The sequence below is a fragment of the Pangasianodon hypophthalmus genome, chromosome 18, assembly GCF_027358585.1.
Source record: "Pangasianodon hypophthalmus isolate fPanHyp1 chromosome 18, fPanHyp1.pri, whole genome shotgun sequence".
Taxonomy (NCBI): Eukaryota; Metazoa; Chordata; class Actinopteri; order Siluriformes; family Pangasiidae; genus Pangasianodon; species Pangasianodon hypophthalmus.
Genome location: NC_069727.1, coordinates 20,762,970 through 20,781,913, shown reverse-complemented (window position 1 = coordinate 20,781,913; position 18,944 = coordinate 20,762,970). Strand labels below are relative to the sequence as shown.

The following is an 18,944-nucleotide window of genomic DNA, read 5'->3' as shown; positions in this document are numbered from 1 at the left end:
CGGGACACACACACAGCAGTGACACACACACAGCCGGGACACACACACAGCATTGACTCACACACAGCCGGGACACACACACAGCAGTGACACTCACACAGCCGGGACACTCACACAGCAGGGACACACACACAGCCGGGACACACACACAGCCGGGACACTCACACAGCAGGGACACACACACACAGCCGGGACACACACACAGCCGGGACACACACACAGCAGGGACACACACACAGCAGGGACACTCACACAGCCGGGACACACACACAGCAGTGACACACACACAGCCGGGACACTCACACAGCCGGGACACACACACAGCCGGGACACACACACAGCAGGGACACTCACACAGCCGGGACACACACACAGCCGGGACACTCACACACAGCAGGGACACACACACAGCCGGGACACTCACACAGCAGGGACACACACACAGCCGGGACACACACACAGCCGGGACACTCACACAGCAGGGACACACACACACAGCCGGGACACACACACAGCAGGGACACTCACACAGCCGGGACACACACAGCAGTGACACACACACAGCAGGGACACTCACACACAGCCGGGACACTCACACAGCAGGGACACACACACAGCCGGGACACACACACAGCAGGGACACTCACACAGCAGGGACACACACACAGCAGGGACACACACACACAGCCGGGACACTCACACAGCAGTGACACACACACAGCCGGGACACACACACAGCATTGACTCACACACAGCCGGGACACTCACACAGCAGGGACACACACACAGCCGGGACACACACACAGCAGGGACACTCACACAGCAGGGACACACACACAGCCGGGACACACACACAGCAGGGACACTCACACAGCAGGGACACACACACAGCAGGGACACTCACACAGCCGGGACACACACACAGCAGTGACACACACACAGCCGGGACACACACACAGCATTGACTCACACACAGCCGGGACACACACACAGCAGTGACACTCACACAGCCGGGACACTCACACAGCAGGGACACACACACAGCCGGGACACACACACAGCCGGGACACTCACACAGCAGGGACACACACACACAGCCGGGACACACACACAGCAGGGACACTCACACAGCAGGGACACACACACAGCAGGGACACACACACACAGCCGGGACACACACACAGCAGGGACACTCACACAGCCGGGACACTCACACAGCAGTGACACTCACACAGCCGGGACACACACACAGCCGGGACACTCACACAGCAGGGACACACACACAGCCGGGACACACACACAGCAGTGACACTCACACAGCCGGGACACTCACACAGCAGGGACACACACACAGCCGGGACACTCACACAGCAGGGACACACACACAGCCGGGACACTCACACAGCAGGGACACACACACAGCAGTGACACACATACAGCAGGGACACACACACAGCCGGGACACACACACAGCAGGGACACTCACACAGCAGGGACACACACACAGCAGTGACACACATACAGCAGGGACACACACACAGCAGGGACACACACACAGCAGGGACACACACACACACAGCCGGGACACACACACAGCAGGGACACTCACACAGCCGGGACACACACAGCAGTGACACACACACAGCAGGGACACTCACACACAGCCGGGACGCTCACACAGCCGGGACACACACACAGCAGTGACACACATACAGCAGGGACACACACACAGCCGGGACACACACACAGCAGGGACACACACACAGCAGGGACACTCACACAGCAGTGACACTCACACAGCCGGGACACTCACACAGCAGGGACACACACACACAGCAGGGACACACACACAGCAGGGACACACACACAGCCGGGACACTCACACAGCAGGGACACTCACACAGCAGGGACACACACACAGCCGGGACACTCACACAGCAGGGACACTCACACAGCCGGGACACTCACACAGCAGTGACACACACACAGCCGGGACACACACACAGCATTGACTCACACACAGCCGGGACACTCACACAGCCGGGACACTCACACAGCCGGGACTCACACACAGCCGGGACACACACACAGCCGGGACACACACACACAGCCGGGACACACACACAGCAGGGACACTCACACAGCAGGGACACACACACAGCAGTGACACTCACACAGCAGTGACACTCACACAGCAGGGACACACACACAGCCGGGACACTCACACAGCCGGGACACTCACACAGCAGGGACACACACACACAGCCGGGACACACACACAGCCGGGACACTCACACAGCCGGGACACACACACAGCAGTGACACTCACACAGCCGGGACACTCACACAGCAGGGACACACACACAGCCGGGACACTCACACAGCAGGGACACACACACAGCCGGGACACTCACACAGCAGGGACACACACACAGCAGTGACACACATACAGCAGGGACACACACACAGCCGGGACACACACACAGCAGGGACACACACACAGCAGGGACACACACACAGCAGTGACACACACACAGCAGGGACACACACACACACAGCCGGGACACACACACAGCAGGGACACTCACACAGCCGGGACACTCACACAGCAGTGACACACACACAGCAGGGACACTCACACACAGCCGGGACACACACACAGCCGGGACACTCACACAGCAGTGACACACATACAGCAGGGACACACACACAGCCGGGACACACACACAGCAGGGACACACACACAGCAGGGACACTCACACAGCCGGGACACACACAGCAGTGACACACACACAGCCGGGACACTCACACAGCAGTGACACACATACAGCAGGGACACACACACAGCCGGGACACACACACAGCCGGGACACACACACAGCAGGGACACTCACACAGCCGGGACACACACAGCAGTGACACACACACAGCAGGGACACTCACACACAGCCGGGACGCTCACACAGCCGGGACACACACACAGCAGTGACACACATACAGCAGGGACACACACACAGCCGGGACACACACACAGCAGGGACACACACACAGCAGGGACACTCACACAGCAGTGACACTCACACAGCCGGGACACTCACACAGCAGGGACACACACACACAGCAGGGACACACACACAGCAGGGACACACACACAGCCGGGACACTCACACAGCAGGGACACTCACACAGCCGGGACACACACACAGCAGTGACACACACACAGCCGGGACACACACACAGCCGGGACACTCACACAGCCGGGACACTCACACAGCCGGGACACTCACACAGCAGGGACACACACACAGCCGGGACACTCACACAGCCGGGACACTCACACAGCAGTGACACACACACAGCCGGGACACACACACAGCATTGACTCACACACAGCCGGGACACTCACACAGCCGGGACACTCACACAGCCGGGACTCACACACAGCAGGGACACTCACACAGCCGGGACACTCACACAGCAGGGACACACACACAGCAGGGACACTCACACAGCCGGGACACTCACACAGCCGGGACACTCACACAGCCGGGACACACACACAGCCGGGACACACACACAGCAGGGACACTCACACAGCAGGGACACACACACAGCCGTGACACTCACACAGCCGGGACACACACACAGCCGGGACACTCACACAGCAGGGACACACACACAGCCGGGACACACACACAGCAGTGACACTCACACAGCAGGGACACACACACAGCCGGGACACTCACACAGCCGGGACACTCACACAGCAGTGACACACACAGCAGTGACACACACACACAGCCGGGACACACACACAGCCGGGACACTCACACAGCCGGGACACTCACACAGCAGTGACACACACACAGCCGGGACACACACACAGCAGTGACACTCACACAGCCGGGACACTCACACAGCAGTGACACTCACACAGCCGGGACACTCACACAGCAGGGACACTCACACAGCAGTGACACTCACACAGCCGGGACACTCACACAGCAGGGACACTCACACAGCAGGGACACACACACAGCAGTGACACACACACAGCAGGGACACACACACAGCCGGGACACTCACACAGCAGGGACACTCACACAGCCGGGACACACACACAGCAGTGACACACACACAGCCGGGACACTCACACAGCAGGGACACACACACAGCCGGGACACTCACACAGCAGGGACACTCACACAGCAGGGACACACACACAGCCGGGACACTCACACAGCCGGGACACTCACACAGCAGGGACACACACACAGCCGGGACACTCACACAGCAGGGACACACACACAGCAGGGACACACACACAGCCGGGACTCACACACAGCAGGGACACACACACAGCCGGGACACTCACACAGCCGGGACACTCACACAGCCGGGACACACACACACAGCCGGGACACACACACAGCCGGGACACTCACACAGCAGGGACACACACACAGCCGGGACACTCACACAGCAGGGACACACACACAGCCGGGACACACACACAGCAGGGACACTCACACAGCAGGGACACACACACAGCAGTGACACTCACACAGCAGGGACACACACACAGCCGGGACACTCACACAGCCGGGACACTCACACAGCAGTGACACACACAGCAGTGACACACACACACAGCCGGGACACACACACAGCCGGGACACTCACACAGCCGGGACACTCACACAGCAGTGACACACACACAGCCGGGACACACACACAGCATTGACTCACACACAGCCGGGACACTCACACAGCCGGGACACTCACACAGCCGGGACACTCACACAGCAGGGACACTCACACAGCCGGGACACACACACACAGCCGGGACACACACACAGCCGGGACTCACACACAGCCGGGACACACACACAGCCGGGACACACACACAGCCGGGACACTCACACAGCCGGGACTCACACACAGCCGGGACACACACACAGCCGGGACACTCACACAGCAGGGACACTCACACAGCCGGGACACTCACACAGCAGTGACACACACAGCAGTGACACACACACACAGCCGGGACACTCACACAGCCGGGACACACACACAGCCGGGACACACACACAGCCGGGACACTCACACAGCCGGGACACTCACACAGCCGGGACACACACACAGCCGGGACACTCACACAGCCGGGACACACACACAGCCGGGACACTCACACAGCCGGGACACACACACAGCAGGGACACTCACACAGCCGGGACACACACACAGCCGGGACACTCACACAGCAGTGACACACACACACAGCCGGGACACACACACACAAACTGAAATATATACAGTTGAGGTCAAAAGTTTACATCCCCTTGATTCTTAATACTGTGTTGTTACCTGAATGATCCACAGCTGTGTTTTTTTGTTTACTGATAGTTGTTCCTGAGTCCCTCGTTTGTCCTGAACAGTTAAACTGCCTGCTGTCCATTAAGAGCCGGGGGGTGAAAACTTTTGAACAGAATGGAGATGTGTACATTTTTTTATTTTGCCTAAATATCGTATTTTTGCATTTAGTACTGCCCTTCAGAGGCTACAGAAGATAGTTACATGTTTCCCAGAAGACAAAATAAGTTAAATTTACCCTGATCTTCAAATTCTAAAAGTTTTCACCCCCCGGCTCTTAATGCATGGTTTTTCCTTCTGGAGCATCAGTGAGCGTTCGAACCTTCTGTAATAGTTGCATACAAGTCCCTCAGTCGTCCTCAGTGTGAAAAGATGGATCTCAAAATCATACAGTCATTGATGGAAAGGGTTCAAATACACAAAAAATGCTGGAAAACCAAAGAATTTGTGGGAGCTGAAGGATTTTTCTGAAGAACAGCAGGCAGTTTAACTGTTCAGGACAAACAAGGGACTCAGGAACAACTATCAGTAAACAAAAAAACACAGCTGTGGATCATTCATGTACTTTGTGTCTGTGACAGAAATGAAAAAATAAACCATGAATGGTTGTTTCATTACTCTTTCAAAATCCAGCTAGGAAAAACAAAATAAAGATTATTATAAAGTTATTTTTATTGTCAGAAATTCACATAAAAATGTTTCCTTTGCTTCTTTGTAAAGCCAAAATTAAACTGGAAATGAATTAAATGTGCGTGTGTGTGTGTGCGTGTGTGTGTGTGTGTGTGTGTGTGTGTGAGAGAGAGCGTGTTCTCAGCACATGGGGGTTTTTGTATGTGTGCTCTGCTAATTGGTAATCTGAATCTTTCTGATACTCGTATTCGGGGATATTTTTCTACATGCCAATCAGTTACTGCGCTGCAGAGCGTATGTTACTTAAACCACTATAACACCAGCTGTGTGTGTGTGTGTGTGTGTGTGTGTGTGTGTGTGTGTGTGTGTATCATTTATGAATGCGTGTTCATGACCAGAGGATAGAAAGCAACACAGATAAATAATATTAACAAATAATATAAACAGTTATAATCAGCAAAGTCTAAAAGTGAAGCTTCTCCAGGCAAGTGATATGAAATGTGAAGCTGAAACGCAGCACACGGGCTGAGAACAGGTTTAATACCGAACACGAGCATTTATTTTAACCAGAAAACTTTGTAAATGCGTGTTATTATTATTATTATTTTTTTTTTTTCACAGAACCAGCTCCTAACCAAAGGAATGGTCATACTGCGCGACAAAATCTACTTCTACGAAGGTGAATGGCAGAAATCTGGGCTGTGTGTTTAAAGTGTAGAGTTTTTCCACAATTGCTTTGTGACAGATCAAACACATTTACCTCATATAATGGCACCCGTGTGTACGAGCTGTGTGTGTGTGTGTGTGTGTGTGTGTTTGATGTCTGTTGTGGTTTCTAACAGTTTCCTTTAACCTTTAAGGGTTTATAACACAGACACAAACAGGCTGTATGTCCTCTGTTATTGTGTACAGAGGATATTACTATCACTTTCTCATCTTCGCTAGATTTCGCACAATTTTTGCACAAATGATAAAGTTCTTTCTTTCGTTCTTTCGTTATTTATTTATCTGTAATTGACATTAATGTTTTGATGCCTGTGCAGGTCAAAAGTTACTAGATGCTCTGGCTGAAACCTGGGACTTTTTCTTTTGTAATGTCCTCTCCATGCTGCAAGCCATTTTCTACCCAGTCCAGGTACTGAAATACTGTCTACTGAACGCATAGCAAAGCTATTACTCGGATAAATAAGTCACACGTGTGTGTGTGTGTGTGTGTGTGTGTGTAGGGGAAAGAGCCCTCGGTGAGGCAGCTGGCTCTCCTGCACTTTCGGAACATTATAACTCTGAGCATAAAGCTGGAGGACGCTTTGTCTCGTCCCAACGCTTGTGTGCCCCCTTCCATCATACAAATGTTGCTCATACTGCAGGTACACATATTAACTTCATATCCTACTATAGCAGCGTGTGTGTGTGTGTGTGTGTGTGTGTGTGTGTGTGTGTGAGTCAAAGACGGGAAGCTGTTATTTACAAGCTCATGTGGTATTATTAGCAGAACATCTGAGCTGCATGACAAAGGCAGTGAGTGAGAAAACGGGCAGATATCACCATATGACATGCAATAAAGTAACACTGAAGTTATATGTGTAGCAAAAGACAGACTACTTTTAAAACATTGTTTTTCTTAGTTTTAAGGTTCACTCAAACAATAATGGCAATTTTTTCCTATATAAAACAAATAGTGCAAATTAAATACAATAAATTAATAAAAAACATACAGCAAACACTTTACACTGGAGGGGAAAAACATCTTAAGAAAAACAGTTTTCATTAAAACTACGTTTTACTCTTTTTTTTGGCATTACTGAAAAAGCTAGAATTGCAAATATTACAACATCTCGCGACTTCATATTCATACTCACATATTTTTTTTAATTTAAGCTCCAGCAGCTCACAGTCAGTCCGAAACCAACACTGTTATCCATTCATTTCTCCTGTTCTCTTCTGCCACTGCACTGATAGCCTACGTGTTCTCTCTCTGAGTCAGTGGCAAAATATTAATAACTCCATGCTAACGCTAGGTGGCTGTGTGTGTGTCGTTGCTCTGCATGTATCTGCCTAACAGCCTTCACTCTGTCCTTCCTGATTTTTACGATATTCTGTTATTATATTGACAGAATGCCATTAAAGTGCCTAATAATGCCTTTAAATGCTGTTTAAAGTGGACGAGGTTTAAAAAATACAGTCCAATTCTTATTACGAAACAATAGATGAATGAATGTTTAATAAGGAGCCCATGTGCCGTGTGTTACAGGGCGTGCACGAGTCTCGAGGAGTGACTGACGACTACTTGAAGTTGGAATCTCTGATCCAGAAAGTTGTGTCTCCGTACCTGGGCACGCACGGCCTCTACGCTGACGATGGCTGTGTGGCGCAGTGCTCCTGTGTGCTGGGTGAGGATGGAGAAATCCACACAGCGTTTAGCATTCACCCTGATGGTGGGTGTGTTTACCTCACCATTAAAGCATGACACTATCTCAATCATCTGCCACGCAGTCTGAAAAGGGATGGGGTTATATGGGTTTAATATAAGTTTAATATAAAACTTAATAACAATGTATCAGAACAAGGGAAAACCTGTGAAGGCAAAAAAAACCTCGACATTTGCTCTCAGTGTACTACCTGGAAGAGCATCCGAGGAACCGCATCATTCCAAACAGGTTCTAATCAAACCATTCGGTGGGTCTGTCCAGTGGACGGTGAGTGTATGTAGGATAGATAAGACATTCACGGGAAATTCCCAGTAACGGAATGCGTTAACCAGTTGCTTTACTTGGGTATCTTTCTTGTCGCTCTGTCTCAGAGAAGCGGTTGCTGCGGCACTGGCCCAAACTGGGTGACGCCTCTGCTAGGAACCCTGTAGTGCGCTCCAAGAGCTACAACGTGCCCATGCTGACGCCTGTGGTGGAGTACGAGACGGAGGCCACATCAGTGGGCAGCGCAGGAATCCGACGACATTCCGTGTGCCAGATGACCTCGTGCCAAGAGGAGCCGGCATTCTCCAGCACCAAGTCCAGCCCCGAGATGAACACTGCACCCCAGCTTTCAGCCTCTCACCCGTCCTTAGAACAGGACTCAGCTCTGTCAGGATGCAGAGCGCAGGGGAAGGGCACATCTCCACTCCCATCCCCTTCCATGTATCCCTTGATTTTCCCTCAATGTTCTTCAGAAATCTTTCAGAAAATGTCCCAAGAATCAGGTTCTGAGCTTACCCAGGAAGTGGCCTCACTACCCAGAGGCTCGTCAAGCCCCGAGACCAGAAGCTCGTCGAGCCCTGACACCATCACGGATCAGCTCCTGGAGTCTCTGGACTCAGAGTCAGAGGGAATCTTCATCGACTTCAGCTGCCACTCGCACTCCTCTAACTTCAGCCACGAGAGTGAGAGTGTGGTCTAGGAAGGCAGCAGAGCCACAGCGCCCAGCTCCGCCCGTTTATTCAAGAATAGGGATTCATTTCACATTCCTTTTAATTTCATACTGAATATCTGAAAAGTCAAACTTTAACAAGTTTTTTTAAAGTGCATGGGGAATTCACTTCACAGCAGTTATTCCTCAAATTCTCAATTAATTACAAACTTACTTTAGAATTCTTTACGTTGGGTGGAACATTTTCCAAACTTTTTATAACAAAGTTTTAGAATAACAAACTATATATTATATAGCAAATTCTATAACAGATTAATATATTTTAATTACTATTTAATTGTATTTATTTATTTAATTGTTTAATTGTGGGCTGTGATTAATGCTGTGATCAGAAGATCGAGGTTCAAGGTGCCACTGTTCCCTAATCAAAGCCCTAACGAGTGAAGCGCTATGTGAAGAAGAGAATTCTACTGTAATGTGACTGATAACGCCTTTCCTCTTTTTTGCTTCTATTTTTAAAAATGGCTGGATAATGATTTGAGGCATTAAATATCAATATCACATGTCCATGTGTGATTGATTGATTGATTTATTGATTGATTGATTGATTGATTGGTAGGTACTGTAGATGTACCTTACAGCACAAACTTTAAACGCACCTAATTATATACACTACATGTTTACACATACACACATACACACATTACACACATACACACATTACACAATCACATTCACATGCAGTCTGCGTGGCTGGTGAGATTATAGTTAAGGGAAGAAACATTCAGGCAAACATTGGAGTGGTGAAGAAGAAGAATTTTATATTGCTGTGGTCTGTTCTGAGGAACAGAGGGAAGGAGGGAGGAGGCGCTGGAGAACCTCAGAACAGTAGGTGGAGAAGATGTCCATGCAGTTGATGGAAAGAGCCGCTGGTTAAAGGTGGTCCTGAATATCGCACCATGGAGAGAATGGGCTGAAATGTTTCTGAGCCTCTTTCAGAAGAACAGCCTGCTCTGGCCGTTCGACACAGCGATTCAGTGCCTGTATATTCAGACGCACAAGTAAGAACTGTCTGTGTTCTCTGAGAAATAAGATGCTTGCAGAACCTGGTTCTAGAGGTTCCTTTTGCTGGAGTAACACCTGACTAATGCACCAGAAAAATGCTAAATGAGGCGCAGTGGTAGTGGACAATACTGTCTAACTGTACCTCGTTACTAGACTTAAGTAAAGTATAAATACGCCAAAATACTTTGAAGAAAAAAAAAACCTTACATTTTACTCCTTACATTTTTATACAGACCTTAGAAGAACTCATGACAAATCACAAACATCTCTTAATAACAGTGGTTAATGGTTAATGACGCAAACGTGTAAAGACTGAATGTATTTTCAGGCAAAATGCTGTAGTTGCTTTAAAACAAAAATTATCTTCGCAGTTTCAGGAAAATCTTAAACATTTACCAAGGGGAAAGGATAAGTAGATGATTAATAAAAGTTACATGAAAACATGAAATTAACTGAATTTCATTAACTTTTAATACTTGAGCACATTTAAAAGCAGTATCTTTCTGACTGTGAGTTAAGAACAGGTTTTGGCTGAGCAGCTCTGCGTTTAACTGAGTGTGAGTTCCACAGTGTCTTTACCTTCAGGTCCTCATTCCTCAGCACTCTGTCCTCCCCTGCTGGCTGGCTGCTGTTCACGTGTGTAAACGCTCAGAGCCTACAGCAGCAGCAGCACATTAACTGGCCTGTGACAGTTCAGTACTTCAGTAGTTCAGTCTGAACGTGCGAAATATTAGCTGGTAATAATAAATATTATAGTATAGTATAACATATGAGCTGTAGTTATTTACACACCTGCTGCTGCACACAGTCACCCAGCTGGAGATCTGCGGTATAGTGAAGCGCCACATGACGAGATCTTTAATAATTATCTCATTAATAAATGTCAGTCAGGTTTGCTATGAGAAATAAGGACACACTCGTGACGTGTGCGTTCAACCAGAGTTTTAATGTGAGAAAAGCAGTCCAAACAACACATCCTCTATCTGTACCTAAATATTTTCAGAGTAACTTATACACACTTTATATAAATATTTCCATATAAAAACATAAAAACTGACCAGCTGGCGAAAACATTGTGAAGACAAAAACTCTGGAAAGTACATGCAATGGTTTGTGTATTTTTCCCGCGTCTGATCCATCGTCCTTCATAGTGTTCACTGCAAAGACCACGGGTCTCCACCATTCGTAATGCCAACCCAGAGAACGTAACAGGAACAGCATAATACAGGCAAAGGGTACAAAGGAAGCGGCATCCACTGGCCTTCTGAACCAAGTGTCTGATAAAATCTTGTTTAAAGAAGAGCTTTATCTCCAGCAGACGGAATAAAAGCACTTTGGTCGTCTTACATGACTTCCCAATGCAGAAGTATAAAACCAGAAAGAAAGCGTCGTCGAGGCGTCACCTCTCTGACATGAGTAACAATTTCTTTGCTTTAAAGTGCAAAATTTGAGGCAATTCTGACTTAGACTAGGCACACACACACACACACACACACACACACACACACACACACACCCCTAAACACTCCTCCACACACTCTGTTTTAAACATGGAGCAGGGAACTGGACTCAGATGTAAATGATTGTTCTGCTGAACTGTGAGTGACCGTAAGAGTTAGACTGTGAACACGTCACACGTTCTATACATAGATTTTCTTAATCCTCTAAGGACCAAGGCCTCAGTCCCAGCTACCCGCTGTCTCGCAAACATATTGCTGAAATGGGAGACAGATCATCACATTATTTAAAAAAAATAAGCCGAAACAAAGCTGGGGAAACTCATCAAGTACAAAGATCTGATCTGAAAAAAGCCAAATCTTTCTTCACACATCATTAAAAACAAGATGCAGCGTAACACACTAACTGAGAAGTAAAACTAGCCCCAGCTCCCACGCACAGGCTCCACTCAGCTTCAGTGTGTGTGTGTCTGTCAGTTCAGCTCTGCGTTCAGTGCTTCAGAATATCCTGCTCACACACTACACGTCTGACCTAACGCAGCCGTCTCCTGCTGAGCTGCTGAGCTGCTGAGCGAGTGACCTACAACGCCGCACCCATGGCTTCTGCTGCCCCCAGGCACCTCATCACATGCTCATGAGACCCCTTAATAAATAATCTTGTGCTACACATGCTTACAAATACATATACAGAATACACACACATGCGCGCACGCACACACACACACACACACACATTATATTTATATATTTATATATATATATATATATATATATATATATATATATATATATATATATATATATATATATATAGTATATTCCTAAGGAAGCATTGATACTGTAACATTGACATTCCAATAGCAGCTAAATGTCTGATGACTCAAAAAACACTGTAAATTAAAAATACCAATCGCTTGCCCGACTGAAGTGCCAGAGCTCTGATATATCAGAGGGAAAAAGGGCTAAACGTTCATCATTGTCCCCTGTGAAGAGGAAGCAGCTCCTTCCAGGTGCCCGTCTGTGCACGGCGTCTGTGTGTGGGGCGCAGACAGCTCAGGGTCATGACTTGATCTTCCAAAGCTGCACACACAAGATTCACAAGAGAATTATGAGAAGGAATTTGCAATAAGAAATGCAAAAGTCACAAAAAGTAGCTCTCAACAAATATGTAAAATAATTTTGGTCTTTCACAATTCCAGCCCATTGGCTAACTCTAACCTATCACACGACTGCTAACAGCCAGGGAGGGCGGGGCAAACACGCGCTTCCCCCGAGACACGTGAAGCAGTTCAACCGTATACGGCAGCGTAACACACTCTGACGCTGTGTGTCCACCCCTGTCCGTGTGCATGAGCTCACAGCGTCACTCTGAGAGAACGCTGTCCCTCCACCCAGACAGCACAGCGTTACAAGTTTACTCTCTCAGCTCACTCTTCGAACTCCCGATCTCCCGACGACATGGTGAACGGTTTTCTGTTGCACCACTCCACAGCAGGAAAGCTGCTCATTGCTTTCATAAGTGCTATATCTATTTCATCATGTACTAATAACATCGATTACTGCAAGACTCCTATCATTTGTGATCATTCGCTTTTCTGCCATTTTCTTTGTAGACGTTATTTACGGGGCTGCGAGCAGCGACATGGTGACACTCACTTTGACGTTGAAGCCAAGCAGGTCACTGATGACCCCTGACACTGCAGACAGGATCACCACCTGCGTGATGCTGTACAGGAGAGGGTTCATGGTGAGGCCATACAGCCTGAAAGGAGTGTCCAACTCCTGATGGAGAGAAAGAGAGGGAGAGAGCGAGAGAGAGAGAGAGAGAGAGAGAGAGAGAGGGGTAGTGAATACATTAATTCAGTTCAGTTGTATTTGTGTAGTGCTTTTAAACAATAGACATTAGACAGTAAACTGGATTTGCAGAAGAGCAGGTTTAGATTTCGATGCGTAATGAGTGAGTCAGGGGCGACAGCGGCGAGGAAAAACTCCCTGAGACGATACATGAGGAAGAAACTCTGAAAGGAACTAGGTCTTATTCTGGGTGACGCCGGATGATGAGTCATTGTCCCACCTTGAAGCGTGGGACAGTAAGTGCGAGACAAAGTGAGAGACAGAAAGAGAAAGAGCAGTAGAGATGAATCAGCACCTTCAGCAGTTTAGTGGCCAGCTTAAGAACATTGTTGACGAGTGTCAGCTCTTCTTTCTTGTTTGGTTTCTTTTCCATTTTCAAGTACAGATTAATCTGATCAAGGAAACAGCAGAATCACACATTACAAGCTGATTATAACAATGTACACATCAACAGCAACGTCCGACTGGTGGTAGGAAAAATGTGCAAAATGTGTGTGTGGTGTGTGTGTGTGTGTGTGTTGTTCATCATGCATAAACAAGCTCTATCATTAAACAGACAGGAAAAGGTGCATCATCATTTACCAGTCTGCGTCATATGTGTGAAAACCGAGTTCTAATAAAACCGTGTGTGTGTGTGTGTGTGTGTGTGTGTGTGTGTGTGTGTGTGTGTGTGCTGTGACGCACCTGCTCGGTCAGTAGGATAGAGGTGTTGCTGTACTTCTTGCTGGTCTCAGAGCCCAGTGTGACAAAGCGCAGCAGGAAGAGCGAGAGAGAAAAGGACCAGATCACCAGCTCCCAGTTATAGTGGAACTCCAGAAAGGTCTCGTGCACGTGCAGCAACTGCAGATCAAAGTGCGGGTTAAATACAAAAAAACAGGCTGTGGAACCGATTAGACTTATTAGAAGATGAGCATAGCATGAAAACAAGAAGGCCATCAGCCTCCAGCATGTGATGTTTTACTCCACTGTCAGTAGATTAAACCCCTACGGGTCAGCAGGAAGGCCTTGCTGTCTCCTTTACAGCACATTAGCCTTCTCGCTGCCGGGGATGCTAGCTAGCTACGGAGAACATGAGGAGAAACAAATACCTGAGCACAGCAGATGAAGACCACTGAGAGAGTGAGGAGGAAGGCAGATGAGACAATGACATCCACTGAACGCTGGGGACCACGCCTCTGCATCACACACGCACACACACACACGGAGAAGGGATTACACACAAATATTTATATATAAGGAATATACTGTATATACTTATATATTTCTCCTCTGATACCTTCAAGTAGGAGCGCAGAGAGAGCCACATCTTAATGTTCTGCACCTTCTTCAGGCGAAAATGAGGCACCTCAGACTTCCTGGCTCTGCGTGCTGAGGTGAGGTGACCAAAGAGCTTTGCAAAGAGCAGTCTCTGTACGAACAGAGAAGATACACATTACATTTAAAACAAGCTCTCACACCTAGCGCTCCGAAATGATGTGCCGGAGAGCGCTACAAGACTGTGCTGAATAAAGCATCTCGCACCTGCTTGTACGTCCTCTCAGCCACGCTGAGCAGGAAGAAGAAGAGCCAGATGAGGCACACACGCACTACAAAGCTCACGGACACCATGGCAATCACCATCACATCAGACGAGGAGCCAAAGGCAATGGAGATCATCTCGCTGGCCGAGAGCGAGGACAGCTGCTCTATGTCTTTGGATTGGAAAAGTCTGTATGCGAAGGGCGTGAGTCCCAGAGTCACAGCCACCAGGTTTCCAAAAATCTGGTAGCCGATGCCAGGCGTGTACAAGTTCACCTTCACACCAGAGACAGAGGCATTCGCTAATCAGACGGCTTTGCGTTTTCATGTATCAAGCACAAGCAACTGTTCAGACGAGTGACCCTTGAGCAATCCTTCGAAATGCCACTCACCCTGTTCATTATCATGCCGCTGATTTCCAGCACCGACATGTCTGCCTTCTTACACTCATTTCCCTCCCACACAATGGCGCTCACACGCTCCAGCCCCGGGTTCGAGCTGTGCAGCCATGGCGCATGGCCCTACACAAACACACACACAAACACACACACAAACACACACACAAACACACACACAAACACACACACAAACACAGAGAGGAAGACAACATTCACAATCAGTCTGCTGGGCTTTGTGTACTTTATTCACCTGATCGCTACGAGACCAGGTGAAATTCACCTAGCATCACGGCAGTTTCATTACACACACACACACACACACACACACACACACACACACACACATTCAGACTCAAGGGAGCACTTATCCATGAAAAGACCTTCGAAGACTACTGTACCGTATATACACAGGAGGAAAGAGTTTATTTTACATTCAGTTAAGCTAATACATAATATTACATATTAATTAATATATAATATTAATATTTATTCACATATTAATTGTCACTCAGCCCTAGTAATTGACTTGCACTGTACTGTAAAGTGAGGCTTTGTACTGGAAGCTGAGATTATATCACATTACATTACATTATTATATTATATTATATTATATTATATTATATTATATTATATTATATTACTACAGGTTAATGCAGTTTAAAGATTTCACATTCACATAATATCTCTCCTTTATATTTTTCAAAATGCTGAAATACGACACTCTTTAATGGTGTTAAATGACTCGACGCCTGAGGTCTTTACTCACATTTTTATTTAACAGAGAAACTGGAGAAACTTTTAATAAGAAGACCAGGTAGAGAAACCTCGAGGCGAATAGAGAAGAATGGAGCTCGAATGCATGCGATAAATTTAACGCAAGGTCAAGAGTAGTTCTAAATACACACACGTCCTCAGGCACTAGAATAACTCAGAACTCGAATCGCCTGCGAATCACATTCATGCATGTGTGTGTGTGTGTGTGTGTGTGTGTGTGTTCATAGTGAAGCACAGAACACTGTGAGAATCCCAACCCATGCAGCTTACCGTGGCTGGAGGTTAGCTAATGTGGCAACACTGACTACAGGACTACATGATTGTTCAGTTCTCTTAGTTCTCCTTTTATATGCTACAAACATGTTCACACACACCGTGAGAGCAAAAAGACACTGCTGTTCTACTGTGGCTTAAAAAGCAAGTCCAAGGTCAAACCATACTAACCTAAAAACTGCCAAATAGAAGCAGTAAGGTATCATGGAGCCTGCTGGTTATACTAGAAACATGTAAATCATGACACTAAAGGCCTCAGGGCAGCACCTGCAGGAAGGGGTCGTCCCGGTACTCTTTTTTGGAGGCGGGGCAGACAGCAGACCCCTCCCCCTCGGTCTCGCTGGTGCAGGAGGAGCGGCACTCTGCACAGTGCAGGAAGTCCTCCCACAACAAATCCTCTGTCTCCGACTCGTGCCGAGTGCTCTCCGAGTCCTGAGTGCGCAGGCTGGAACAGCGGGAGCTGCAGCTCGTGCCTGACTTCGGCATCTCCTGGGGGGAGAAACACGTTTACTTCATCAATTCCTGGCTCCTGAGAACGAGTTCTTTTTTTTTTAATCCACATCTAAAATATTTCTGTTACCATGAAAAAATGTCAGCAAAACATTTGAGGCAGTTTTTAATTTAATGTAATCTTTATTACAAAAGTGTGGTGTTGTAATACAGACCGAGCGCCACTTGGTCAAAAGAAATCAGTGAAGAAAATGTATCCCGAGTTGTATGTTTTTCATCAGATTAGCAAAACTTTCCTAAGAAACACACCTCCTTCCAAGAACCTACACTAAAAACAGAGCAAACCAAGACCAAAGGTTCCTGCTCGCTCCAGACTACGCTGACGGGGGACCTCTGGACTACTGGACCTCTGGACTACTGGACCACTGGACTACTGGACCACTGGACCACTGGACTACTGGACCTCTGGACTACTGGACCACTGGACTACTGGACTACTGGACCTCTGGACTACTGGACTACTGGACCACTGGACCACTGGACCACTGGACCTCTGGACTACTGGACCACTGGACTACTGGACCTCTGGACTACTGGACCACTAGACCACTGGACCACTGGACTAGTGGACTAGTGGACGCCGTTTAGCAACCAAAACTACCTCAGTAGCTTGCAACACTGCAACTTTCACTGCCTTTGCACAACTTTCAATATATACTGTGTGCGTGTGTGTGCGTGTGTGTGTGTGCGTGTGTGTGTGCGTGTGTGTGCGTGTGTGTGCGTACCTCCGCTGCTGTATAGTGTTTCTTGTAGTGGTGGCTTTTTCTGTTGCGCAGTGTGCAGTCACTGTTCATGCGCTCCACGCCCCTGCGGAGTGTGCTGTAGTTCTCAGGGTCTTCTTCACTCGACGCCTCATCAGACACGTTCTCCACGTTGTGCAAGTGGCACTCTTGCATGCACTGAAAAACCACAATGCAAAGCTACGCTGTGTGGACAGATGTGTGTGTGCAACAAACAGGCTGCAGCATTAAAATATCAGCTTGAGCAAGAGGCACATGTCATGCCCTGCGTGTCTTTCTGGTTTTAGAGTGCATGGGGTCACGTGCTCAGCTTCTTTACAGCAGATATAGCCATAGATCACAACTGCAGGCATTAAATGTAGAAAAAGGGACTGGCAGAGCACCGATAAAATCTTTGCTACATTACTGAGATGACTACAGGAGACTGGATCATTAGCACGTGGACTGACCCCAGTGAAAGCAGTAGAATGTACCTTGGTGCTGGGGGACAGTAGTTTGTTGCGGGACTGCGGGCCGCTCCAGCCCAGCTCCTCGGAGCGCAGCAGGTCGCAGTGAGGCTCGTGGAGCTGCAGCCTCTCCTCGCTGCTCTTGCTCGTGACGCGGCCATCCAGTGACACATACCCATTATCCGTCTCTGTGGACTTATCAATGGATAGCTTGAATTTCTTAGATCTGCGAAACAAAAGTCGGAATGGGAAAGGTTCGGATATAGAGGTGCAACAATCACTCTCAGTCAGAAAGACTAGGATCCCCTTTAAAGAAACCCGCCCCGCCTCACAGGAAGCTACAGGCACTGCGCTACAGGTACTGCTGGTCAGACTAGGGGTGGAACGCAATGGAATTACCCGTCTCTGTTTACAGCTCAAAATATTCAGATCTGCTTTCGGATTAAACCCGGAAGAGGGCGTGGTCTATTCCGGAAGAGGTGTTTTATGTTTAGCCTTTTGTATGGTCTGGAAAACACTGAAAAACCAGGTTTAAAATAA

General features: G+C 48.2%; 2 protein-coding genes across 14 annotated transcripts in view; one reads left to right on the top strand and one right to left on the bottom strand.

Annotated features, from left to right (window-relative positions):
* Positions 1 to 9,934, top strand: part of LOC113544588 (proline-rich protein 5) — a 33,507-nt gene extending 23,573 nt beyond the window's left edge. For 5 of the 6 annotated variants that reach the window (XM_053241682.1, XM_053241680.1, XM_053241681.1 and 2 more), the window contains 5 exons: positions 6,628 to 6,685; positions 7,050 to 7,141; positions 7,233 to 7,373; positions 8,258 to 8,441; positions 8,807 to 9,934. In XM_053241682.1, coding sequence (XP_053097657.1) covers positions 6,628 to 6,685; positions 7,050 to 7,141; positions 7,233 to 7,373; positions 8,258 to 8,441; positions 8,807 to 9,399 — 1,068 coding nt within the window. In that variant the 3' untranslated portion in view covers positions 9,400 to 9,934. The remainder of the gene's footprint in view (positions 1 to 6,627; positions 6,686 to 7,049; positions 7,142 to 7,232; positions 7,374 to 8,257; positions 8,442 to 8,806) is intronic. The other variant, XM_026943472.3, reaches the window with a different exon arrangement.
* Positions 9,935 to 11,361: 1,427 nt separating this feature from the next.
* LOC113544583 (protein PHTF2) overlaps positions 11,362 to 18,944 on the bottom strand; it is a 39,388-nt gene continuing 31,805 nt past the window's right edge. For 7 of the 8 annotated variants that reach the window (XM_026943460.3, XM_053241678.1, XM_026943463.3 and 4 more), the window contains 11 exons: positions 18,432 to 18,630; positions 17,944 to 18,117; positions 16,976 to 17,197; positions 15,656 to 15,784; positions 15,267 to 15,539; positions 15,022 to 15,153; positions 14,834 to 14,920; positions 14,430 to 14,585; positions 14,041 to 14,136; positions 13,548 to 13,673; positions 11,362 to 12,971 (listed from right to left, as the gene is read on the bottom strand). In XM_026943460.3, coding sequence (XP_026799261.1) covers positions 12,951 to 12,971; positions 13,548 to 13,673; positions 14,041 to 14,136; positions 14,430 to 14,585; positions 14,834 to 14,920; positions 15,022 to 15,153; positions 15,267 to 15,539; positions 15,656 to 15,784; positions 16,976 to 17,197; positions 17,944 to 18,117; positions 18,432 to 18,630 — 1,615 coding nt within the window. In that variant the 3' untranslated portion in view covers positions 11,362 to 12,950. The remainder of the gene's footprint in view (positions 12,972 to 13,547; positions 13,674 to 14,040; positions 14,137 to 14,429; positions 14,586 to 14,833; positions 14,921 to 15,021; positions 15,154 to 15,266; positions 15,540 to 15,655; positions 15,785 to 16,975; positions 17,198 to 17,943; positions 18,118 to 18,431; positions 18,631 to 18,944) is intronic. The other variant, XM_053241677.1, reaches the window with a different exon arrangement.